The 22,342-nt window shown below is 33.6% G+C and overlaps 3 protein-coding genes and 1 non-coding gene across 4 annotated transcripts in view; 3 read left to right on the top strand and 1 right to left on the bottom strand.

The window, feature by feature from the left end:
* The window catches only part of LOC107186341, a 58,887-nt gene extending 46,144 nt beyond the window's left edge, over positions 1-12,743 (top strand). The window contains exons 5-10 of the mRNA XM_015574184.1: positions 252-437; positions 3,503-3,658; positions 4,247-4,399; positions 8,745-9,006; positions 10,446-10,850; positions 12,342-12,743. Of these exons, the coding sequence (XP_015429670.1) occupies positions 252-437; positions 3,503-3,658; positions 4,247-4,399; positions 8,745-9,006; positions 10,446-10,850; positions 12,342-12,743 (1,564 nt within the window). The remainder of the gene's footprint in view (positions 1-251; positions 438-3,502; positions 3,659-4,246; positions 4,400-8,744; positions 9,007-10,445; positions 10,851-12,341) is intronic.
* Positions 3,306-3,377, top strand: Trnae-uuc. Its single transcript has one exon. It is a non-coding gene; the product is annotated as a tRNA-Glu (tRNA).
* A 2,281-nt stretch (positions 12,744-15,024) lies between the features above and the next one.
* Positions 15,025-16,539, bottom strand: LOC107186332 (replication factor C subunit 2-like). The gene is made up of 6 exons (XM_015574173.1): positions 16,427-16,539; positions 16,030-16,297; positions 15,697-15,945; positions 15,399-15,608; positions 15,215-15,328; positions 15,025-15,126 (listed from the first exon to the last, which is right to left on the bottom strand). Exons 1-6 carry the CDS (start codon positions 16,537-16,539, stop codon positions 15,025-15,027), a joined length of 1,056 nt encoding a protein of 351 aa, XP_015429659.1.
* A 1,269-nt stretch (positions 16,540-17,808) lies between these two features.
* Positions 17,809-22,342, top strand: part of LOC107186342 (neurocalcin homolog) — a 256,746-nt gene continuing 252,212 nt past the window's right edge. Inside the window, exon 1 of the mRNA XM_015574185.1 lies at positions 17,809-17,888. The gene's annotated coding sequence lies outside the window, so the exon portion shown is untranslated. The remainder of the gene's footprint in view (positions 17,889-22,342) is intronic.

The following is a 22,342-nucleotide window of genomic DNA, read 5'->3' as shown; positions in this document are numbered from 1 at the left end:
ATCACATTAAATCAGATCACTTAACACCAGAAGAATCAAACCCATCGAAATGATGAATTTCAAATTTATTATTTTACAATTACATGTGCTAGTCATGTGTTATCTGGGCTGTCCAGTTTTCCATCTTACCACCAGAGGGTCAAAATTTAAGTCACGTCTCCACCGACTTTTCCAATAGGACAGAAATAATTTTTTATTAACCTTAATTCAAATTATAAATAATAAATTTCTTATCCTCGATAATTATTTAGACTAAAAGGACAACTATGCAACACCCTAACCAACCGACTGGCCTTGCGCAACGGTGCACCACCTTTGACCGAGGCGGACAGGAAAGCCACCGAGGAACGACTTCAGAGGTTACGCCGCGATGCGGACAATAAGCGGCTGGCGATTAAGAATTTAAAACTCGCGCTCGAACGCCTCGACATTACTGAGTAAGTAGCAAGAATTTCAAACAAAAATAACAGAATTTCGTAGACAAATCGTCGCTCTGGCTCTCAAGTGTTTTATCTCCACTAGTTTCTAAATCGAGAAAAAAAGTTTAATATCAGGGACCAAAAATAATAGTTATTTATATCTTTTAATTGTTAATTTATTATTCTGATGTGAGTACCTTTTTCCTGTGTGGACGTGTAGAGGTCATATGAAAGTCCACTTTTTTTTTTAAATGGAATCATATATTTTTTAATATACTGTTTTATGCCCAGATAGCACATGACGGTCCTTAGACCTAAAATAGCCGTAAAACGAACGTCTTCAAGACGTCATTTGCTATGTGAGTGCTACTCATTATTTCCTAGATAAAGTACGAAGTCTTTTGTCTCGAATTAGTGTATTCAAAAATACACGATTCTATTTGAAAAAACAAAGTTGACTTTCATATGACCTCTACGCGTCCACATAGACAAAAACTAATTACATCAGAAAGTGTGCCCTCTGGCACCATATAACTTTTCCCTGAAACATTTTTTAATATCAAGAGTTTCGGAGATATTTGAGTAGATCCATTTAAATGGGACACCCTGTATGTTGTATGATATTTATACGAATATACATTCTATTTATAAAAAAGTAATAACTATTAAGTTTTAACTTTTTAATTTTGTTTGTAAAGTAATAAACTATTACCGTTAAAGTAGCAGATGTTACAATTTTGGAAACTATTGCAAGTAATCTACAAAGTAATTGGCGACAAATTGTACGATGTTGCTCTGATTTAAACACATGTTTTGATATTCAGAAGTCATTTCAACTTCAGTCCACTACAAGGTCGCATTATAAAAAACAGAATGTAATATGCAAAAATATGTCGATGACCTTCAAATGACCTTTTTGTCATCACCAGTCTTGAAATCATATTAACTCTTCTCAGCCACTTTTTTGTTACTTTCAGTATCAGTGGAAGTAATTTCATTATAATGTGAGACATCCTGTATGCGTATAAATATTGAAGTGTAACGAAAAGACGATCGTAATCAACTTTTGTCAGTGCTGAGAAACATGAGGATAGTCGAGCATTGCAACAAAAGTGATTACTTGGAAAGCGTGAGAAAACTCTCGACGTATTGTCCTTACATATTTCCTGTCTTGCGCAGTAAAATAAATTATTATTTTCGATTCCAGTAACATCGAGTGAAACAGAATCTTACGTGCACATGAATAATCAGACTTGAATCTAGAAAGTTGTGGAATACCTTAATTATATAGCCAAATATCGTGGGAAAAGTACAATACTGCATGAGTGAAAGAAACCGCTGAAAAGTGTACAGATGATAAACTTTGCTAATATTTATTCTATTCATTTTGTTTAAACTTTAATAAAATTTATCTGTTTTGTCGTGGAATATTAAGACAGAATTAGATTGACAGTGTGACGACCGGCTAATTTCGCGAGTAACTTTCACCAGTGGCCAGCTGTTTTTGTCAAGAATTAACAAAATATGGTTCTTGCTATGTGTGTAAAAAAATTCAATATCTTTGAATGTGTGAAAAATCCCAGTTGGGACTTACATGACGCCACTGTGGCGCAATAAGGGGTCTAGCGCTCGAAAATGCGAGAAATGATTGTCCAAACGCTAAAAAACATTGGGAAATTAAATGTTGTTAAACTGGATTTTAAAAAAAAAAGTGTTATAAAGTTCATCAATCACACATTTTTTCTATTCACAGTTTTTATATTCAATCTTTAATATTGGAAATAAAAATTATAAACAAAACATTTTTCTTCGTCCGAAGTCAATATTTTTTTAAACATAAATTGTGATAACTTGAATAAATATTAACGAATCGTTATGGGATTTAAAAAATAACTTCAGGAAACTCTAGCGAAGCCGTAAAGTATATGCACAAAACTCTTATGTTAAAAAATCTAATAATATTTAATTACAAAGTAATACTGGGCAAAACTCATGTTTTTCAACATTCGCTGATAGAAAGTATCGAGGTAATTTCGAGGTACTTTTATTTTGCAGCGAAAAAATGTTTCCTTAATATTCAAGGAAGATTTTCACAAGTTTGCACACTGTTCAATAAATAATTGTAGAAGATATGGCGATATGTATATGAATCTCTCGCGGCACCAACAATTTTGCAGGCACAGCAGAACAATTTTTGGTTTATAATTTTTATCTCGAATAGTAATGATTGGATAAAATAACTTTAATTTACAAAAATGTGTGCTGTGACGTACTCTACAACACTATATTTTTTAAGATCCAGTTTAACAACATTTAATTTTGCAATCTTGATTAGCGTTTGTACCTTCAAGTGAGGGACTCGTCGAATGGCTACCGAAACATCAAAAGTGATGCTGAACAGTACATACATATACTCATAACATCGAATGGAATGTAAAACTTTTCTTGTTTATATGTTCCAAGTGTAAAATTCAGATTATATAAAATAACTTTTGTTAGTATGGATTAAAGCAAGAACAGATTTATCATAAACCTTAACTTTTGAAAACGGTTTGTGTTATATGAAGTACGCTATTACTGGTGATTCATTTGAAAATTACTAGAATTATTGTTATTGCAAATGCTAGAATAACATTATTTAGATACTCCAAACACAATGGAATATTTTTAAAAATAATAAATTCGTTATAAACAATATGAGAAAACGATTAAAATTACTAGTAATTAATTTCAGAATTATTAGAATTATTAATATAATAATTGCAATATCTTAGAATAACATTATTTAGATACTCTGAATACAACGAAATATTATCAATTTATTGTAAATAATATAGAATATAGTAGTCGAGAGAAAATTGTAATGGAGAACAGTTTCAGATATAATCCCATATGGTCTAGTGGCTAGGATACCTGGCTTTCACCCAGGAGGCTCGGGTTCGATTCCCGGTATGGGAAATATTTTTTTTTCTCGAAACAATTAATTTTTACATTCATTCTATGTAAAAATATTAAATTATAGAAATGTTATTAAAAATCATTCAATTACAAAATTGTTTTATGCAATTTATTGTATGTTTCAGCAATATCGATGTTCGAATTCAGCAAGCAGAGTTGGAGTATAGACTTGGTCGGGAAGAACTCGAACTTCTGACTCTTCGTGAAGAAAGTCGAGCTCTTCAAGCTGCTCTAGAGTTGGCGGAGACTCATGAGAAACAAAAAAATGACACGATATTCAGGTACTACATAATTCGTACATTAATAATAACGATCTAATAATGGTCTATTTTTCTTACGTACAAGAGTCTTAAACTCAAAGTATAATAATAATTTATTATACAAGAATAAATAGCAAAAACATAGGAGTATTTGTAAAAATTGTATTTCAATTGGATAAATTTTAAAAATTGGTTTGAGGTTGATACACTTATCCAAGAAAGTCTAATTTCATACGGTATAACTTGTACTCTAAACTAGAGCAATATTTTTATCAGTATTTTCAAAATTATTTATTGTGCTTGCTTTATAACCCAACTTTAAGTAAAGATGTTAATAAAAATAAATAATAAAGTATTTTCTATACGTGAATAGTATTTATTACATTTATTCCATTTGATCCTATACTTATTCACCATGAATGTTATAATATTATGATAATAGATTAATATAATATTATAGTATTATTATGCAAATATCATTATTAATACCACGTTTATTAATAGATGTACAGTCACTACTTGGACTAGTTTTACAGTTCACTCAATTTGAAGTAGTCGAAAACTTCTGAGATATAATGATTTTCATAATTTCTATTTCTTTCTGTGCAGTTGTATTACTGGTTCTACACAAGTCACGGTCCATGCAGTGGAGGTTACTGCAGATCCAAAAAGTCCTCGTTTTGGTGCGGGACCGAGGGGAGACACTCCTGGCCTCTACGTCGATTGGGCAGTCGACGATTCCGGGCTGTGCAAGGGAGACAGGTTCGAATATATTCCTATATTGCATAAAAATATTCCATTGCATCTCACGATCGTTATACGATACGTATTATAAACAATCACGTTTAAATACAGCAATATAACATTTATGACCCGACAATGATTTATATAAAACTTAATTTTTTTTATATATCGAATGAGTGCAAAAGTTCTGATAGGTTTCTGCAAATAATATGATCATTATGGTTTTGTGGGAATAATAAAAAATGATGTAAATATATTAGGTGTCGATGTTAATATAACACAGTGAATTATGGTTTAGAACAAAAATTGACGCGATTTAGTGTGTTTTATTGTTTGAGATAAAATTGAAATTGAACCTTCGGAAACAAATTTTTAATTAGAACGAAAAACGTTAGTAACATCGTAAAAAACACTTATGATCCGTTTAGAGAAGATATTATGCCAATCTTATTCTGTGGTAATCTGTAAATTTATTAATATAATTTAATTATATAATATTCCAAAAATTTATTCGAATAAAAGTTGCTATTGAAAATGCATATGTAATAAAACAATTATTATGGATTTCATTAAATTACTATTAAAGTATAATTAAAATTATTATTGGTATACACTTTTCGATGAAATCCTATCAGAACTTTTGAACTGACCCAATATATAGCATTATAGAGCATTCTATGTCAAATTCAGGAAGCTATACTTCCGCGACTTTCAAATAATCTTGACCATGGAAAACTACATTTCCCTTACCTTCAATATTTTTTCCAAAGTAGAAGGCATTGATTTCCCAAAAAAGTCATGACGTAATTACCAAAATAAGTATTTGGGTAAACGCGCCAATGAATGAACACTTTAGAGATTTGGCGACTATTAAAGTCGAATTTCAAATGATAATAATAGTAGTAAATATCTACCACATGAAAATTACATTTTTTAATATCTATACCTTTTTATAACGTACTTCGATTTCACTTTGAAAAATCGGAAAAATGTAGTTAATTAAAAGCAAAGAATACAGATTTCACCAGTGAATGAACAATATTAAGTAAATGCACGTTGCTAACCAATAGCACGAAAATTACTTGAATATAAAACAAGGAATTAAAAAAAAGGTATTAATCGTTAGTTTCTTTTAGTAACTTAATTTACTCGTTTTTATATAATGTTCATTCACTGGTGCATCCATCCTATATCACTTAAAAACAGCATAGGATCTATGACATCTTAGTGATTTTCATCTGTGTCTGTAACAATCCTTACTCCTTAACCTCTCATATTATTACACTCACAAAATACTGTACGACGTTTGTACAGAATCAGAGTTGGGCAGAATTTTATTCGAATAATACACAGTGAAAAGCAGCAGTATCTAAGGGTGTCGTCCTGAACTTAAAACAGTTAATGAGATTAAATAGTTGTTCAACAAATGTCGATTCATTCATAAAGAAGTACTATTTTATTATAAAAATTGCAATTTCCACGTTTAAACAATTAAAAATGACGAAATACTTCCTTTATCTTTTATTCGTTATTCGAAACTTTTTATCTAGATAATGAGTTTGCCTATCTCTGTACAGAATACAATTATCATGTAACAGAATAGCAAATTGCGTTGTCTTTCCTACGGAAAATGTGCAAATAATTGTTTGCCATACTCCGCCTGGGTTCTTTTATTACCCACGCCTCGAAACGTTGGACGACTCATAATGAATCTCAGCAGTATTTGTCCGTGAAAGAGTAAAATAACAGGAGAAGAAAGGGAAAGAAGAGAAAGATAGTAGTTGGGACATTGACGAAAAAGAAAATACACACACTTGCGTGTATACAGAGAATATAACTGACAGAAGAGAAGAAAGATATTATCCAAGAAGAGTGAAGCGATCACAAAGTGTCTGTAGCATTGTGTCGGTACACTATACAGGGTGATACATAAATGCATGTCAATACTTTAGAGGGCAAGTCTACAGACTGATATAAGTAAACAATGTCATGTGAACGTATGTCTTCGGCCGATTTCCCGCGGGAACGTTGGCTACCAATCGCAGCGAGTAGCCAACGTTACCGCGGGAACTCGGCCGGTAGACTCGCACTCTGATTGGTCGGGGTTTTTCGTTAATATCTCGTTAACAAAGCCTCGGATAACATTTTCGATAAGGAAAAACTTGTTCCAAATCGCCTCACGAGTATCCCATTTCAGGGACCTGCAACATTTTTGTTACACCCTGTATACCTCAGTTTTTGAGTTATGGATGATTAAAGAAAACGTTCGAAGTGCCCACCTCGTGTCTCAACAAACACTATTGCACGCCGTAATATATTCCGCACTCGCTCGAAAATACCAAGTATTCTTCGAATAGTCTCAAATCCATTTGATGTCCTTTCTTGCAGAACGTGCACAGTATTCACTTGCGTGGAATGTACAATAGTTTTTAAATGGTCCCAAAAGTAAAAGTCTAATGGGTTGAAGACGTGTACTTCGAACAGTTTCTTTAATCATCCATCACTCAACAACTAAGGTATATAGGACCATGAGCGTAGCCAGGTTATCAGTCAGGATGAGGCAAAAATATTAACACATCGACTGCCATAGTGAAAAAGGTTGTACGTAGCCAGACACACTTTATTTTGTTTTTGAAGTTATAAATCGTTGAAAATGTATGCGTTTTGTTAATAGAGGCTGTTGGTCGTGTTTCAAATTATACTGCAATATTAACTATTACGAAAAAATTGTGTAACTCTGGAAAGGGAGGCGAAGGGAGGGGCAAAATCCAATGTTTTCTTGTAGAATTGGTAAAAGCCACTTTTTCCCCCATGCATATGTCCAAATGACGTTTTTTACTTATATTAGTGTGTAGATTTACCCCTTGAAGTATTGACATGTATTTATGAATCACCCTGTATAATCGAGCTATCGGTGGTAGAACAATACTGCAATCTTGGCATTTGGTTCCCAACAGGGCACCGTAGCGTGAAGCAGCCACCGGAAGTTCGCCGTGTACCCCCGCTAATTGCAGCTGCGACTTCACATGACCCTAGTCTTCCATTCTCCTACCCAATTCCACGTGTTGCCCTTCGCAGGAATTCGTTAAAATTTAACGCACCTGCGTGACTGGGGCCATTTTACCGTTCAAAAATCGAAACCTGTTACAAACACAGGGAAATATTCACCCCATTTTGGTCAAAGCATTGTTCTTACAACTGTTATTTTGGTCGAAACAATTCCCTCAAAATTCACTACAATCATCAGAAATTTATACTTTTTATATTAAACAGATCACGTATTTGCATACAACTCAACCAAAAGAGAGGCTAGAGTATCTTTTTCTCAGGACGTTGAAGTTTTTTAGACTTCGATGTCCCTTAGGATGTTATGTATGAAAGAAAACGAGTGAACATTTGATACTTTTGTAATTTTGACAGATTAATCATTTTTATCATACATATATCTCTGTAAATTTAAATATTTTCATTAGCAATAAGTATGTTTCAAGTTGTACAGTCGAACAATCTACGTTCTGTTAAAAAATATGTACAGATTTTTACATGCTTGACTTTAAAATGTTTAATAATTTTCTGACAACGATTGCATTAATTAAGTACATTAATTAGAATGTTGGTATCCACAATAATGTACGTATAATAAAACTGTAATGTACAAAATTGTATGTACTTTAACTGTAAGTCAGTCTTGGTTATAAAAAATGGGTGAATATACAATGGATGAAATAAGTATTTGTACATTTACATCTTTTATAATAATAATGAAATATATGGCACTAAAGATTAGTAAGATTATATAGGGTACTACAAATTTTTAGCAAAATTCCTTGTAACAAGTAGGTGTAAAAATTCCTTTTAACAAATAAATGTTTTAATTGTATACAGCTTTAAATCTTTCTCCAAAGTTACCAAAATCTCCCCAAAGAATTCGTTTATGTCAATTTATATTAGATGTTCCAGTAACTAGTCCACCATTTCTTGTTGTTTTTTCTTTTTGTAAAAATTCAAAAACCGGTTTTTTCAAAAGTCAGTTTTATATAAACCCTAATTGGTACACTTAATCTTAGAGGGGTAATATATCAGAAATGCAATGTTTTTTCTCAACTTTACTCGATTTTTTTTTAACAGCTATCATAATCATTATAATTCAACGTAGATAGTTTATTAGAGAATCAATGTCTTTTTCCCGATTATTTTCCATATTTTGGAAAAAGTATATTAGAAACATACATGTTTTTTCTGTTAACATTCTTCGTTTTAACCGACCTAAAAGGAAGAAACTTTCGCTATTTATTTTAATTTCCCACAAGCAAGCGTAGTTGCACTCGTTGCACACAGATGTATCAATCAAGATTCTTTTCAGGATTCTGGAAGTGAATGGAAAGCTCGTGGTGGGAGCCGGAAGGAGCGATTTGGCGAGGCTCCTGGCGGTCGCGCCTGACGCTGCGCAAATCGTGGTCCTTCGAAAAGGTGAATCCCTCGCAGCGCTCCGCACACTTCGATCAGATAACCTCAGGCTGACTCACAGAATCGGATATCTCGAGGAACAGGTTAGGGATCTTTTGGCACCAAGCAGAGCCGAGGTTCCCGCGGATCCTCCGCCAACTCGCCATGAACAAGTTCAGGTAAATGGATGAAACTGATACATTACACTTGAAACAATGAAAACTGGTGTTAAGCACGTGGGCGTGGCCAGATTATCAGTTTGGGGCAGGCTTGGATTACGATTTTTGGGGCCCGGGACTATCAAACCTTCAAACTATCAAACCTTCGTGGCTCCTAAAAAAGAAAGGGGTGGTAACAAATGTTCGCAATAAAACTAAAATTAAATAACATTTAAACATAACGAAATGGGAGGCTTAGAACGGGGCCCCCTAAAAAGTAGGGCCTGGCCCTCCTAGCTTCCCCCCCCCCTCGTTTGCCTCCATGGCTACACCCATGGTTAAGCAATAATAGCAGAAATATCTTACTATTATTGGGGAAAGTTGCCCAAATCAAACCACTTTTAACAGAACTCAATATAAAATCATTAGAGTTTATGGTAATGTTTAAACAATTCTATCCTTATACAGGGTGATTCACGAGACACAGAACATCTAAATATCTCTGTTAGGATTGTATCATTTCAGAAGATCAGGACTTTGAACATTTAATTTGTAAAAATCTGAATAAAGTTATTTTCTATATTACATATTGTTTAATTTGATCCAACCCAGGTTTCTGAATCCGTGGTCATTTCAAGGTCATAGTATCCTATATCGTGAAACATATCTTGACATCAGCTACAATGATGCGGAGTTAAAACTATATGGTGCTATTTAAAAAAATATCAATATCCTTAAAATAACCTTGAAGATAGGATGAAACAAAAAGTTTGTTTATATCGACATATTTTTCCCCTTGAACGAACAGTACTACTTTCGTCTTTAACATTTTCTCTTATCTTCAATCCTAACCGAGATATTTAGGTGTTCTGTTTCTTGGGGATCACCCTTGTAAGAAGATAAAGAGGGGTGAGTTATTTAAATCGATCCCCTCAAATATCTTCGAAACCGTTGATGTTACCGAAAAATGTTTCCGATAAGAGTTGAATGTTTTCGAGGGGAAAAATGATTTGATGTGAGTAGTTTTTTTTTAACTAAAATCGAATGCATATTTTGTAATACATTTGTCGATGCAACTCATTATTCCCCATGAAAAAGTATTAAGCTATTTATACCGAAAAGCCGTTAGTTTAAGAGATATTTTCATTTCAAAATTGCGAAGTGGTACTAGTAGTTCGATCTTTACCTTCTTGAAGCTGATGTTCAAAATATGATGTTAGGTGTCGCGCATAGTACCACGCGTAATTTCGTTTTATTCGTGAATTCTTCAGATGAACCAATTTAATTCAATATTCATTGCATGGTAAGAAGATACATTCAAAGTTATTGAAATGTTATTCAAAAATTGTATGTAACAATATATCTACTACTACAGTTAAAGACAATTTTTAAACAATTGTATGTTAGAATGTAATTACAATAAATGTCTGTTTCAAACTGATTTTTCACTCATTGTTTAGGTTTTTCAGAAGGGACCACAAGTGACTGCATTAGTGGCAAACCTTCCTGGTCTGAACGTGAGGAATTCAATGGAGCTGCGACAAAGTTTGCCCACAGTAAGAAGCAGGCACAGCGAGCAACCGAAGCGGTTAATGGACCCAAAGAGTTTGAAGGATATCGATTTATCAGACGGTGTTTCGAATAACCAGAATAAATCGAGACACAGGCCGAAGCAACAAGGATTTCAACTGACCGGGTCAACAGCGAGCCTGGATTGCAAACAAACGCCAATACAGTCTCAACTGCAGCGCAGAAGACCGCCACGTGTCGAGTCATCTATGGAACATTTATCGAAGAATCGCAGAAATTCGTCGCAAACGCAGTCTTTGGACTTCGATTCTGAGCCAACCTATTATCGGTTTCACGTACGTAATTTGAAACTAAATAAAAGAACTTCCATGCTGTACAGCAATAACACTTACATAATGTATTTAACACATTGCATCTGGTAGTATATTGTGTATCACGGTTTTTTATTTAAATATTAAACATTTGCATCCACTTAAAAATTTTTTATTTTACTTTGTAAAAATAATTATCAAAGTAATTAAAAAATGAGTATAGTGTGACCAACCAGGTCTGATCTCATTGTCAGTAGGGCACATTGCTACTAGAGAAAGCCTAGAATTGGGATGCAATCTTTTTTGACGAAAACTAGCGCAAAATGTAGGGTCCAATGTCTATAAACAAAGCCCAGAATATTAGTTTCTAACGCTTCATCATTGTTTTAAAAAGTAATATCAAAGGTGAAACATTTCAAAGAATCTTTTGAACGCCATTACACAGCAACTATGTTCTCAAGTTTTCTAATAATTGCGGTTGGATCATGGATCTAGTACTGGGGACTAGGAATACTTTTTAATTTTTCTGTATATATTTTTTCCTTTCATCAATTGTAAAATACCTCTGGAATTATAGTAGGAGTATCATTCAATACTGTTCGCAATCGATACCATACAGTGTGCGTTGGAGGATGGATGCCCAATTTCCGGGAATTTCAGTTGACCAATCCGCACGTTATTGATACCAAATTGATTAACCCATTGTGTACAGTGAACTCCTACGCGCGTTCAGCGTATACTGTCCGCATAGCTAATGGACGGATATATACGTTTGATGCAAAGTATCAACGTAGTCGCTGAATTTGCATACATATGGTGTTCGGATGAAAAGAATTGACGTTGTTCATACGTTCATGTATACATATACATACCTATTAAGGAAATCCTTAGCCTATGCTTCCAAACTGAAATAAAAATCATAGCTGTTTTTTAATGAATTTAATGGATATTATGACACTTCTTACTACCCCAGTAGAAGAGCATTTGGCTATTTGAAGCGCTCCGTCTAAAAAGCATTCCCAGATACCAATTTGCGTGCAGATTGACAGCAGATAGTTACGAAATCTGTCTACAAATCCATACCCATTTTCATTTCTGCATTTGGCTTGAACTATTGACAGAATCGTGAAGCAGATTGGCGGCATATCCTGCTACACAACCTAAGTCAATTTATAACCTAGGTTATGTTGCAGGATCTACCGCCAATCTGACGTCAATCTACGCGCAAATTGTTTGTAGCAGATCCTGCATCAAATTTTTAGCCATTCTGGTTACATAGACTGACTGGGAAATTTAAATCTACATAAATACTAATAATCATTTATTTACTCATTTCTGCTTAAATAACGAGAATTAGGACAAATTTAACAAAGAAACCTAAAAGAGGAAATTATTTTCATTTTAATATTTCAATCAAAGTAAAACTTGAGACTGAATTGTGTAGTCTTTTCGTAATAAACTTGTATATTCGTTGACAATATTTATGTAATTTTGTGAAACTTCATTGTATTTCAGGATACACAGTCCCGTGCATCGGAGAATTCCGACGCATCAGTGATGTACAGTTCGCAAGAAACGAAATCCCGTCCAGCACCACCGAAGAAACCGCTCCGATTGTCTCTTCATCGTGCGGCGAGTCTTCAATCGGTGGAAAGCGCACCGCCCGCTGGTCATCATGATATAACGAAAAAAGCAACGAAACGGAATCACAAAGGCGAATCACCGTCGGAGAAACTTGGACGAGGAGAAACGAGCGAAGAAACGTCATCCAGTCAAACACAAAATTCCCAGTATAATCCGTCTCAACCATCGCCAAGAACACCGTCCAGAGCAGAGTCCTGTCAGAGTGCACTGCGATGGCCGTCACCGAAACCGAGGCCACATCTGACATCCGTTACGATGGAGAAGTGGTGTTAATTAGAGAAGAATTGTTGTGAACGATACGTTCGAATTCGATCAAACTCAACGAAACCGTATTTTTAAGATATAACGGCGATTATGAACAATCGAAGATCTCTACTGGTTAGGAAAGTATTTTAACTTACTAAGCTTTTAGGCTATACATGTGTAAATACAGTTTGATATTTGAAATATTTTAAGAAGACTGAGTCACTCAAAAAGAATGTTTTTTACTCTTTTATTCGGTACTTTTAGATATTGAAGAAACGTATACTGTTTATTAATTACTTTCGTTTCTTTTAACGGAAATTACTCGGTAAGACATCCTATCGTAGGAGGCTCAAGAATCGGTATGTAAAGATTTCATCCAGCTGAATAAGAGTTATTTTCCAATTTGCGTTTATACAGGAAAATTATGGCTGGAACATAATGAAATCAAGATTTCTTTTAAATGTCTCAGTCTAATCTACCTAGATAACCATTGGCGTGCAGATTGGCAACATATTGGCAACAGATTGTGACGAAATCTATCTATAAATCCATAGCCATGTATTTTCGCATTTGGTTTAGGTTTTGCAAACGGAGCCTGCTGACAGAATCGTAAAGCAGATTGGCGGCAGATCCTGCAGCCTAACCTAGAGTAACTATCCTAGATCAGTTGACAACCTAGGTTATGTTGCAGTATCTGCCGCCAATCTGTGCGTAAATTGTTTATAGCAGATCCTGCATCAAATCTGTAGCTCCTCTGGTTACAAAAGCTTATAACAGGCATTGGACAAAATCTGGCTGTGCAGGTTTAACTGACTGTGTAGGTAGAGGCAGTGAACTGTTTCATTTACGTCTGTGTCCCCTGTAAAACCAGTCACTGAGCTCCCTACTAAAGTTAAAGTGCAAATTTCATACGTTAAAGTAAATATAGCACTTGATAATAAGATTTATAGGTTATCATAAATGTTTTGTACAAAGTATGTTGAACATACTCATAAATTTAAATCAGCGCAGTTCACCGATTTCTTTTTGCAATTTTGTTCCTCTCCTCATCATTTTTTGATTGTATAAATTCGCATATGTAGAACTGCGTCTCTAGAAATGTAGTTAAAAGACTAATGGCGGCAAAGTAGAGGAGTCAATGATGATAAAGTGGGAAAAGTTCCCTAATCGTTGCAGCTTATATAGGATAGCGCTGATTTAACATATAGTAATCTCCGTGATAATGCAAACGAGTCTCTCTCGCAAAGTATAACGAAGTTTCTCCCTGTCCTTGTAATATCCCGCAACAATTAGATCCGTAGTTTATGTGGCAGCAGTCATTTGTTGGTCACTTATAGCAATGAACTGCAGATCGCGACTGGCGTGATGTTTATGAACAAATATTTCCTTTTTTCCACACCGTATTCGACAAATATTCGCAAAAATTAGTCAACATTCGCCTACGAATGTATGGAGTGTGCGTTAAACACGCATTTATAAACAATTTGCAAGTACCGGCAGTGCAACTGAAGACGAGCAATTACGACCGCGCGTTTTTTGAAATTACAGTCATCAAAGTATCATGCAGATATACACATACTAGATAAGTTTGGTTCGTAAGTCTTCAGTCCTAGATACACAGTTGTAAACATTTTATTCGAATCTCTTTCAAGTATTAAAGAGAGTAATCAGTATATTCTTTGTCGGCATCTACGCTGTTCCTAGGTAGGTTATGAGACCGTAAACATACTAAAACTTCAAACTGTGTCGTGTCTGTATATACATGCTGATCTCCAAGTTCAAGCAAAACGCTGCAAAGATCGCGCTATCTAAGCAAATAAACAGAACTAGAGTATATTTGAACGAAGCAAGCCGTTCGCGTTCGTGAAGAGAACACGATCACTTTGATGTGGCTATGTCTACATAATATATTGATCATGGTTCTAATCAACGTGTCATGTTGTCTGTACATGCTCTTAATCTTGCTCAGTTGTGAAACGTCCAGTGTTATAGTAATTGCCATTGTGTTCCTCCCACCAAAAGTGCAAACGTTCGGACCCACGTTTTCCACTTCGTCGGAGACTACTGTATCGAGTATTATTACGAATATAAGAATGAACCCCTGCTTTGTATTTGAGAAAAATTGATTCGGTAAAGATATATAAGTAATGTGAAATTTAAAAAATTTTTTCTAATTGCTAGTCGAAGTGTGAGTTAGCGTAATACGATGATATATGAATGTTTAGTAATACACGTACGTATGTATTATAGAATGCACTTATGCATTTAAAACCTTTGCGTCGTAATATATACATTACATGTATTACTTTTAACACTTTACAGCTCTCTTACAAAGACGAGCTAGAAGACTATTCATCTGTAACAAACTGCTAGTGCCATCTACTATTCCCAAATGAGTTATTCCAATTTCCTGAAATGAAGAAATATAAATTTGCATTTCATTTATGCCATGAAGGAGCACTTACTTAAATAAGTACTTGAACATTACTTCAACTTACTCTTACAAAATCTAATTTTAGTGTTTCTTCAATTGAAAGGTTTTTACAAACTCTGAATATGTTACTAATTAAATCTTCTGCTGAATATCCCATTTTCCATAGATGTTCCATTACCTAATCATACATTTAATATTATTACATATAATATCATGAAAATTCATAAAATATTATTTGGAGTTCATACCGCGTATGCTTTCGAAATATTTGTTTGTGTACAAAATTCAAGCATTTCTTTAACAAGCAGTGGGTGGGGTTCATCACAAACTTTAAAAACATTTTCACTATTTACATGGCCAAAACCATTGAATGTTGACTGTAAATTATTCAATGCCTGTCTCATGTCCCCTTGAGCAGTAAACACTATTGCTTCTAAGCCATCATCTGTATATGAAATCTATTCAAATGAAATTTAAATAGTTGATGTAGTTGAGTAGTATTATTATTGTACTGTTGTTCAAAGAATAGTAGTATTATTTCCTTACATTTTCTTTTGCGCAAACTTCAAGAACTTTTGTCAGCACTTGTGCATCGGATAATTTTCCATATCTCAACATAGCACAACGTGATTGTATAGGTTCAATGATTTTCTCGCTATTATTACAAGCTAATGCAAATCTGGTTGTATTACTATATATCTCCATTGTTCGCCGCAATGCCTGTTGTGCACCATCTGTCATGCTATCAGCTTCGTCTAAAATTATTATTTTATGTTTTCCTTTTGGAAGATTTACCTAGTTTAGAACAAACATAAAACATTTACTATAAAATTACATATGTAGTAATTATACATCATAAAACATATTAAACATAGGTACCCTTTTTTGAGCAAACATTTTGATCTTATTTCTAACAACATCTATTCCTCTATCATTTGAAGCATTTAATTCCAACACTGCATCTTTAAAAACTGGTCCTAATAAAATACGTGCTAAGCACAAAATCGTTGTGGTTTTCCCAACACCTGGAGGTCCAGCAATAATGATGTTTGGACAGTTTCCTTGTTGAGCAAAGACAGAAAGTCTGGACACTGTGTCTTCATTGCCAACTATATCAGAAAACACGTGTGGACGATACTTTTCAATCCTAAACAAAAGTTTTAATTTTATCTTACCATTTTTGTTTACACAGTAAATAGTTTTAAATAACAAAAACTTAACCTCTAGTTTAACCCTTAATAATATACACATAACGTTCTTACTTCTAATAACATACCATGGTAAATGTACAAATTTCGCATTTCTTTCTTTACTTTTTTCATTAAAATTGCTTGTCGATGGTAAAATCTCTATGTCCATCGACTCAACGCCGGTTGTTTCGCTTGCCATTTTCAAAATTTATGCGAATTTATGGTTCAAATAGTTTGAAACGCGGGAGAACAAAATTTTATATCTATAAGCATAAATTAGTGGATAACATAGAAAAGCAACTTCCTATAGTTTCTGTGTCCATGTTAGCGGGAAGTGATATAGTCGATTCGCATAATAAATAGTCGGTATTACAGAAAGGATTTGAGTACAGTAGACATTCGTTTATTTTAACTTTCGAAGCTGTAGAAAGTCAAATTTCCAAGAATGATATAATAAACGAGGACCAATCACCCGCCCGCTTTGCCCACCAATTGTCTGTTCACTTGTCGACGTAGCAACATACAGGGTGGGTTACATGTATGCACTTTTTGATGATCTTAATTATCTCCGTTATTTTTAGGGATGCCAAAAACTTGATTTACAAAAGTTGTTTAGTATTGAGGGTGCTATTACTTAGCAGTAACAATTTTTTCGTAGTTGGAAAATCTTCTGAAATGTAAAGGTTAATCATGTTTTCTTTTTTTCATTATGTATGCTGAAATAATTGTGGAATAAAAATATTTTTTTTACGCATATCGATTTTTCTAAACATTCTGCGTAATAAAATATTAAGATATTATGTGAAAATTCAATATTTAATCAAAATTTTAAATATTTCACGAAGTGTTAATTTTTTCTCGACCTATAGCAAAATTATTTTCTTCTTTTTTAACGTAGAATCACCCCTTGCTTGTTTGTACTACGATTTCCGGCCCTCCCTGTATTATGGTCCGTCTAGTACTATATAACTTTTGTGAATAAACTTGTTTTTATGCTATAGAAATAATATTATTTTATACTTTTTCACTTACGTATATGTACATATACTTATATTCAATATGAATTAAGCATGGTCGAAATGTAGTTGAGTATAATCAAAAATATCTAAAAACATAAAACATTTTATTAGGATAATAATATACGTATACACCACACTTTCTGTGATGAAGAATATGCAAGTTAAACGCGACACGGTTTGTATTGCGTTCCTTTTTCACTGGGCGGCAAAGTGGGGTGCGCGCAAGTGTGTGAAAAATACGTGTAAGCGAGGGACGTTTCTATGCTACAATAAAGTAGCTGCAATAAATGAGCTTCTCCTGTATCGATCTTTCACAGAATACTGCAGTATCCCTGGAGAGGTCGCTAGCGTCGTATGAATTTTTCGTGAGACCTCGTAAGATTGTCTCCCTTTTATAAGTATCTCGTCGGTGGTTTGCGGAATGAGAATCCAATATGGCAGCCGTCGTGATATCTGCACAAGTCAGTGTCGCGGAAATGTTTTGAACTCGTTGAGTAATCGTGACAACCGGTCGACATACTACGCATAGGTTAGTAGGGTGAAACTACGTATCATTCGTGGTTTCGTTATTCCATTTAAATCGATCGATTTGTGTCAGGAAACCGGGCTTTCGTAAACATCCTTTTTCTCGTTGAATTGAATCGTTATATACCGTCGGTCCGCAGTAACGTTTCAATGCAGTCATAGGTTACCTCGTTCTCGTATCCCTCGAATTCAAACGCGGGTCACATTCAGCGACAATTCGGTACTTGTCTTCGTTCGTTTTTGAAGGAACGCGACATCCGTTTCGCGATTGTATGTATGATATGCGTATACGTTTTTCGTAGCGAGGGTGTGTGCATGTGCGTGTCAGGTGAGTGGATGCAGCCGTGATGTATGAACGCGCGTGTACGTTAAATGTTTCCGAATTGTCGTGTATCTTTTCTGTCAAAACGTACGTCGGTTGAGTGTCGCGCGTGTATGGACGTTAAGAAAGAAGTCTGGTTAAGTGCATCTTTGACACATCTCGCCATGCTGCATGAACAGCATGGTGCCACGATCTACCATCTATTGAACAATTCTCTTGGCAGCAACATTTGGTGAGTTGATATAACATTTCTTTAATACTGTATTATCTATCTGTCATTCTTTTGTTAATTAATTGATAAAATAAGACTGATATATGTTTTCGAATGTTTCGTCCGTTCATGTTATTTAATGATTGAGAAACACGAATTAATTTCAAATACGTCATGCAGTATTTCGCTTAACTTTCATTGAAGGTAGTTATCAGTGGTTAGTAATTATTATCGAAGATTATTTTAGGTAAATACGTATATTGCATAAGCTCACGGAAATGTCGTTCTATTTATTTCACTATACCGATAATCATTTCCGGTTGTTCTTGAAAGATATTGGAATGCAGATAGAACGTGATCCTTTAGGCACGTTCAACATGTCCTTAAGAATATTTTTACAGTTGAGCAGTGTTACTTAAACAAAATTATTTGTTCGCTTAGATAGCGATAGCTTACGTAATTCATTATTATAGAATCATAGGTCATTATCGATTTATTAAAATGCATTTATGCTACTTTGTTTATCTTCAAAAACAATGAGGTTACCTAAAAATTATTGCTTGAATTAAATTATTAGCTATTGAAAATGAAAAAGTCATATGTATAAACGAACAAAATGTTTATGTTTATTTGCGTGATTCATTTCTAGGAACATATTTCTGTAATTATAAGATTTGTTAGTATTTATTTGGATACTGTGTAATGAAAGGCGAGTTTGTAGTCCACTAATCACACCATTCACGTGCATAGGGTTGCTTTGCTTAACCCTCGCTTGTCGGTGGTTGGTTTATTCGACATGTGATACGCAAACCGTTTATGTCACTGCGAAACAATTCGAGATTGTTTCCACGAAGTAAATTTCTTATGCAGGGTGTCCTATAAGTCACTTTACCAGTTACAAATATAATAACTTCACTAAATAGAGATATTTTAAATGAAAAAATTAATTAAACTTGTAAATCATAAAATGGCTTATAGGCCACCCTGTATGAATGTTCTATGTGAAACTTGAATGAAAAACGTAACAAATTATTATTTAGTAATGGTAAACGGGCTGCTATGTTAATCGGTTTATCGCAGATGTAAATGTAAATTCAACAGTTTATTAATTAATTTAATTGAACGGGAATAAAACCGGGACATATTTCTTTTATGAATTTTGCTAGAATCTTTATTTTATTATATTTTGCACATTTACATAGTCATCGAAAACACTAAATTCGTATAATTAATAAATAAATGAAATAAATTTCTTTTGTTTCTTATACACTGTTTTGCAATTTCTTACACTCGCAAAATTGGAAACAGCGAGTAAAAAACAAAGGATAGTATTTAGAAGGTATATTATCGATTATCTTTTGAAATAAATTTCCATGTATTCGTGACTGTTTTTAAGATATTGATTATAGTACCATGCATCGCTGCAAATAATTTATTGTAAGTTCAAAAACGAACAAATTATTATTGGAAAAAAAATATTTTTATTAGAAAAAAATTCGAACTTTTTTTATTATTCGTTTTCCTAAATAAATTAGTTGAATTCAGTACAAAGCATAAAAAAGAAGGTTAGTATAGTATATAAATATATATAAATATTATCATAAACATACCAGCATTTTTGCAATTTTGATAACTGTATAAATATTGATGTATAATATTGCGATATATTTATATATTTATGTTTCTGTACGGACATTATACAAATATATGAAAATAATACATAAATATTATCACAAACCTATCAGTATTTTTGCAGTTTGATAATTATTTATAGTAAGTAACTGAAATGAAGGCTTCCATAAAATTGTTAGGAATCTAACGCTTCAAACTCCCCGGACTACCTTACTGACAGTAAATAAACAATATTTACATGTACCTATAATTTTTATGTGCGCATTGCTAAATAAACATTACTGTTTGTGTTTACATCCAACGTGAAAACAATATTCGCAGAATATGATATACAAAACCATCTATAGTTCGAAAACAATATCAGGTATGACCCGTATTCGTCTTGACTTTTTTTTATTTTTATTTACTGAATAAATTCTGTTAAAACGCATGTCTATTAACAGACAGACGCCTTCTACTGTATGTGTACAATACCGCGTGAAGAATGTTATAATTGATCCATTCATAGGCCAAAGTGACTAATTTTTGGAATTTTTTCAAATTTCAGTGCCAAAGTACTTGGTTCATGCTAAACATTGTATAAGTTAAATAAATTACAACTTACTGTTTTGTGGAGTTAATCATTTCGGGAAACAAAACGACACAATGTTGTCGAAAGAAAACACACGAACCTGGTATTTTCTATATTTTCTGAATACTGACAGAATAAACATTCCTGTTATTTATATATTTCTTTAACTGTTCTTCTGTTTCTGCGAATATCATGTACATACATACATACAGAGTGTTTACGCTATTACTAGCCAGCGTTTTTCGCACGAGTAGTAAGTATTAAAAAAATGAAATAGCAAAAACGTTTGCAGCTCTCTATGACGAACATAATAACGTTTATCAATTTTTTTATGTTCGCAATATTTCTTGAGAATCGGTGACCTTTAATTTTTTAAACGAATTGTATATTTTTTTAAGTCGTGTGAAAGTATGTGTCGAGACGAATTTATCAAAGTGTTACAGAATGACCTTCAAGGTCATACAAGTTCAGAAACGAAAGAAATATTTTGAATATTTCGTACCAATGGGTTTACAGTTTACGAGTATTTTTTATTGACAAGGCCACAGTAGATTTCCTGTTCATGAATGTATATTTCAGTGGAATTATGTTTTTGGTAGCTTTTGCTAATGTTATCCGAGACATTAACCCTTCAATGACAAACTTGGGTCACTTGTGCCCCATACTTTAATTCTACGCTAAAACACAGGCCAAAACTTTTGATGAAACGTTTATACAAGATTTATGAGGGTAAATGCATATGATTGTGTTATGTTGCTTTTCAAATTGTTTATCTGTAACAGTTCCTCATAAAAAGAAATCCAGAGGTGTAGTTGCAGAAGTAAACACTCTTATAGTAAATGAAAACAGAAAATCAGTCTCATTTAACGAGCTAAGCTAGATCAGTGAGAAATACCTGTAAACATATAGGTACGAAATATTCAAAATATTTCTTTCACTTCTGACGTTGTATGACCTTGAAGGTCATTCTATAGCACATTGATGTGCTATAGTGATTCCGTTTAGAAAATTAAAGGTCACCTTCGTGCCTGGAAAAATATTGCAGAGATAAAAAAGTTGATAAACATTATTATGTTGGTCATAGAAAGCTGCAAAAGTTTTTCCTATGTCATTTGTTTCTAATACTTACAATTTGGAAGAAAAACGCTGGATAGTAATAGCGTGAGCACCCTGTATACGGAATAACACATTCGATGCATCGAATTCTAGGAACCATGAATGTTCGTGAAACGTTTATTTCATGGAAAAAGATTTTCGTATGAAACTCGTATAATACGATAACGGTAGAATCTCGATTATTCACAAAATCGTTCAAAACATTGCACAATTATCCGGACAATGCCGACAAAGTGCATTATAAACGTGGTTTAAATAACACGAAATAAAAATGCATTTTGGTCTGGAATTATTACATTGAGAGGAATAATGAAGCAGGGGTAAAATCCAAATAGAACTGATAAATTCTTGTTAATACTTTATATGTATGTATATTGGACAGTAAATAATTATTCCTTCCGTAAAAATATCAGTAATCATCGTATGGACTGACCAGAATTACTTTCGTGTTATTCCCTTTTTCTTTTCCAATAAAAATCACATTTTGGACTTAACACTGAAACTACCTAATGTCAAAACGACGGATTTGAATGATTTTATATTACAATTACTGAAATATACTTTCGTCGACACCGACGTTGAACTGTGATCTATAATTTGATGTAT

This window comes from Dufourea novaeangliae, unplaced genomic scaffold (genome assembly GCF_001272555.1).
Source record: "Dufourea novaeangliae isolate 0120121106 unplaced genomic scaffold, ASM127255v1 scaffold85, whole genome shotgun sequence".
Classification (NCBI taxonomy): Eukaryota; Metazoa; Arthropoda; class Insecta; order Hymenoptera; family Halictidae; genus Dufourea; species Dufourea novaeangliae.
Note: the sequence above shows the minus strand (reverse complement) of the source record. Positions and strands in the feature narration are given on the sequence as shown.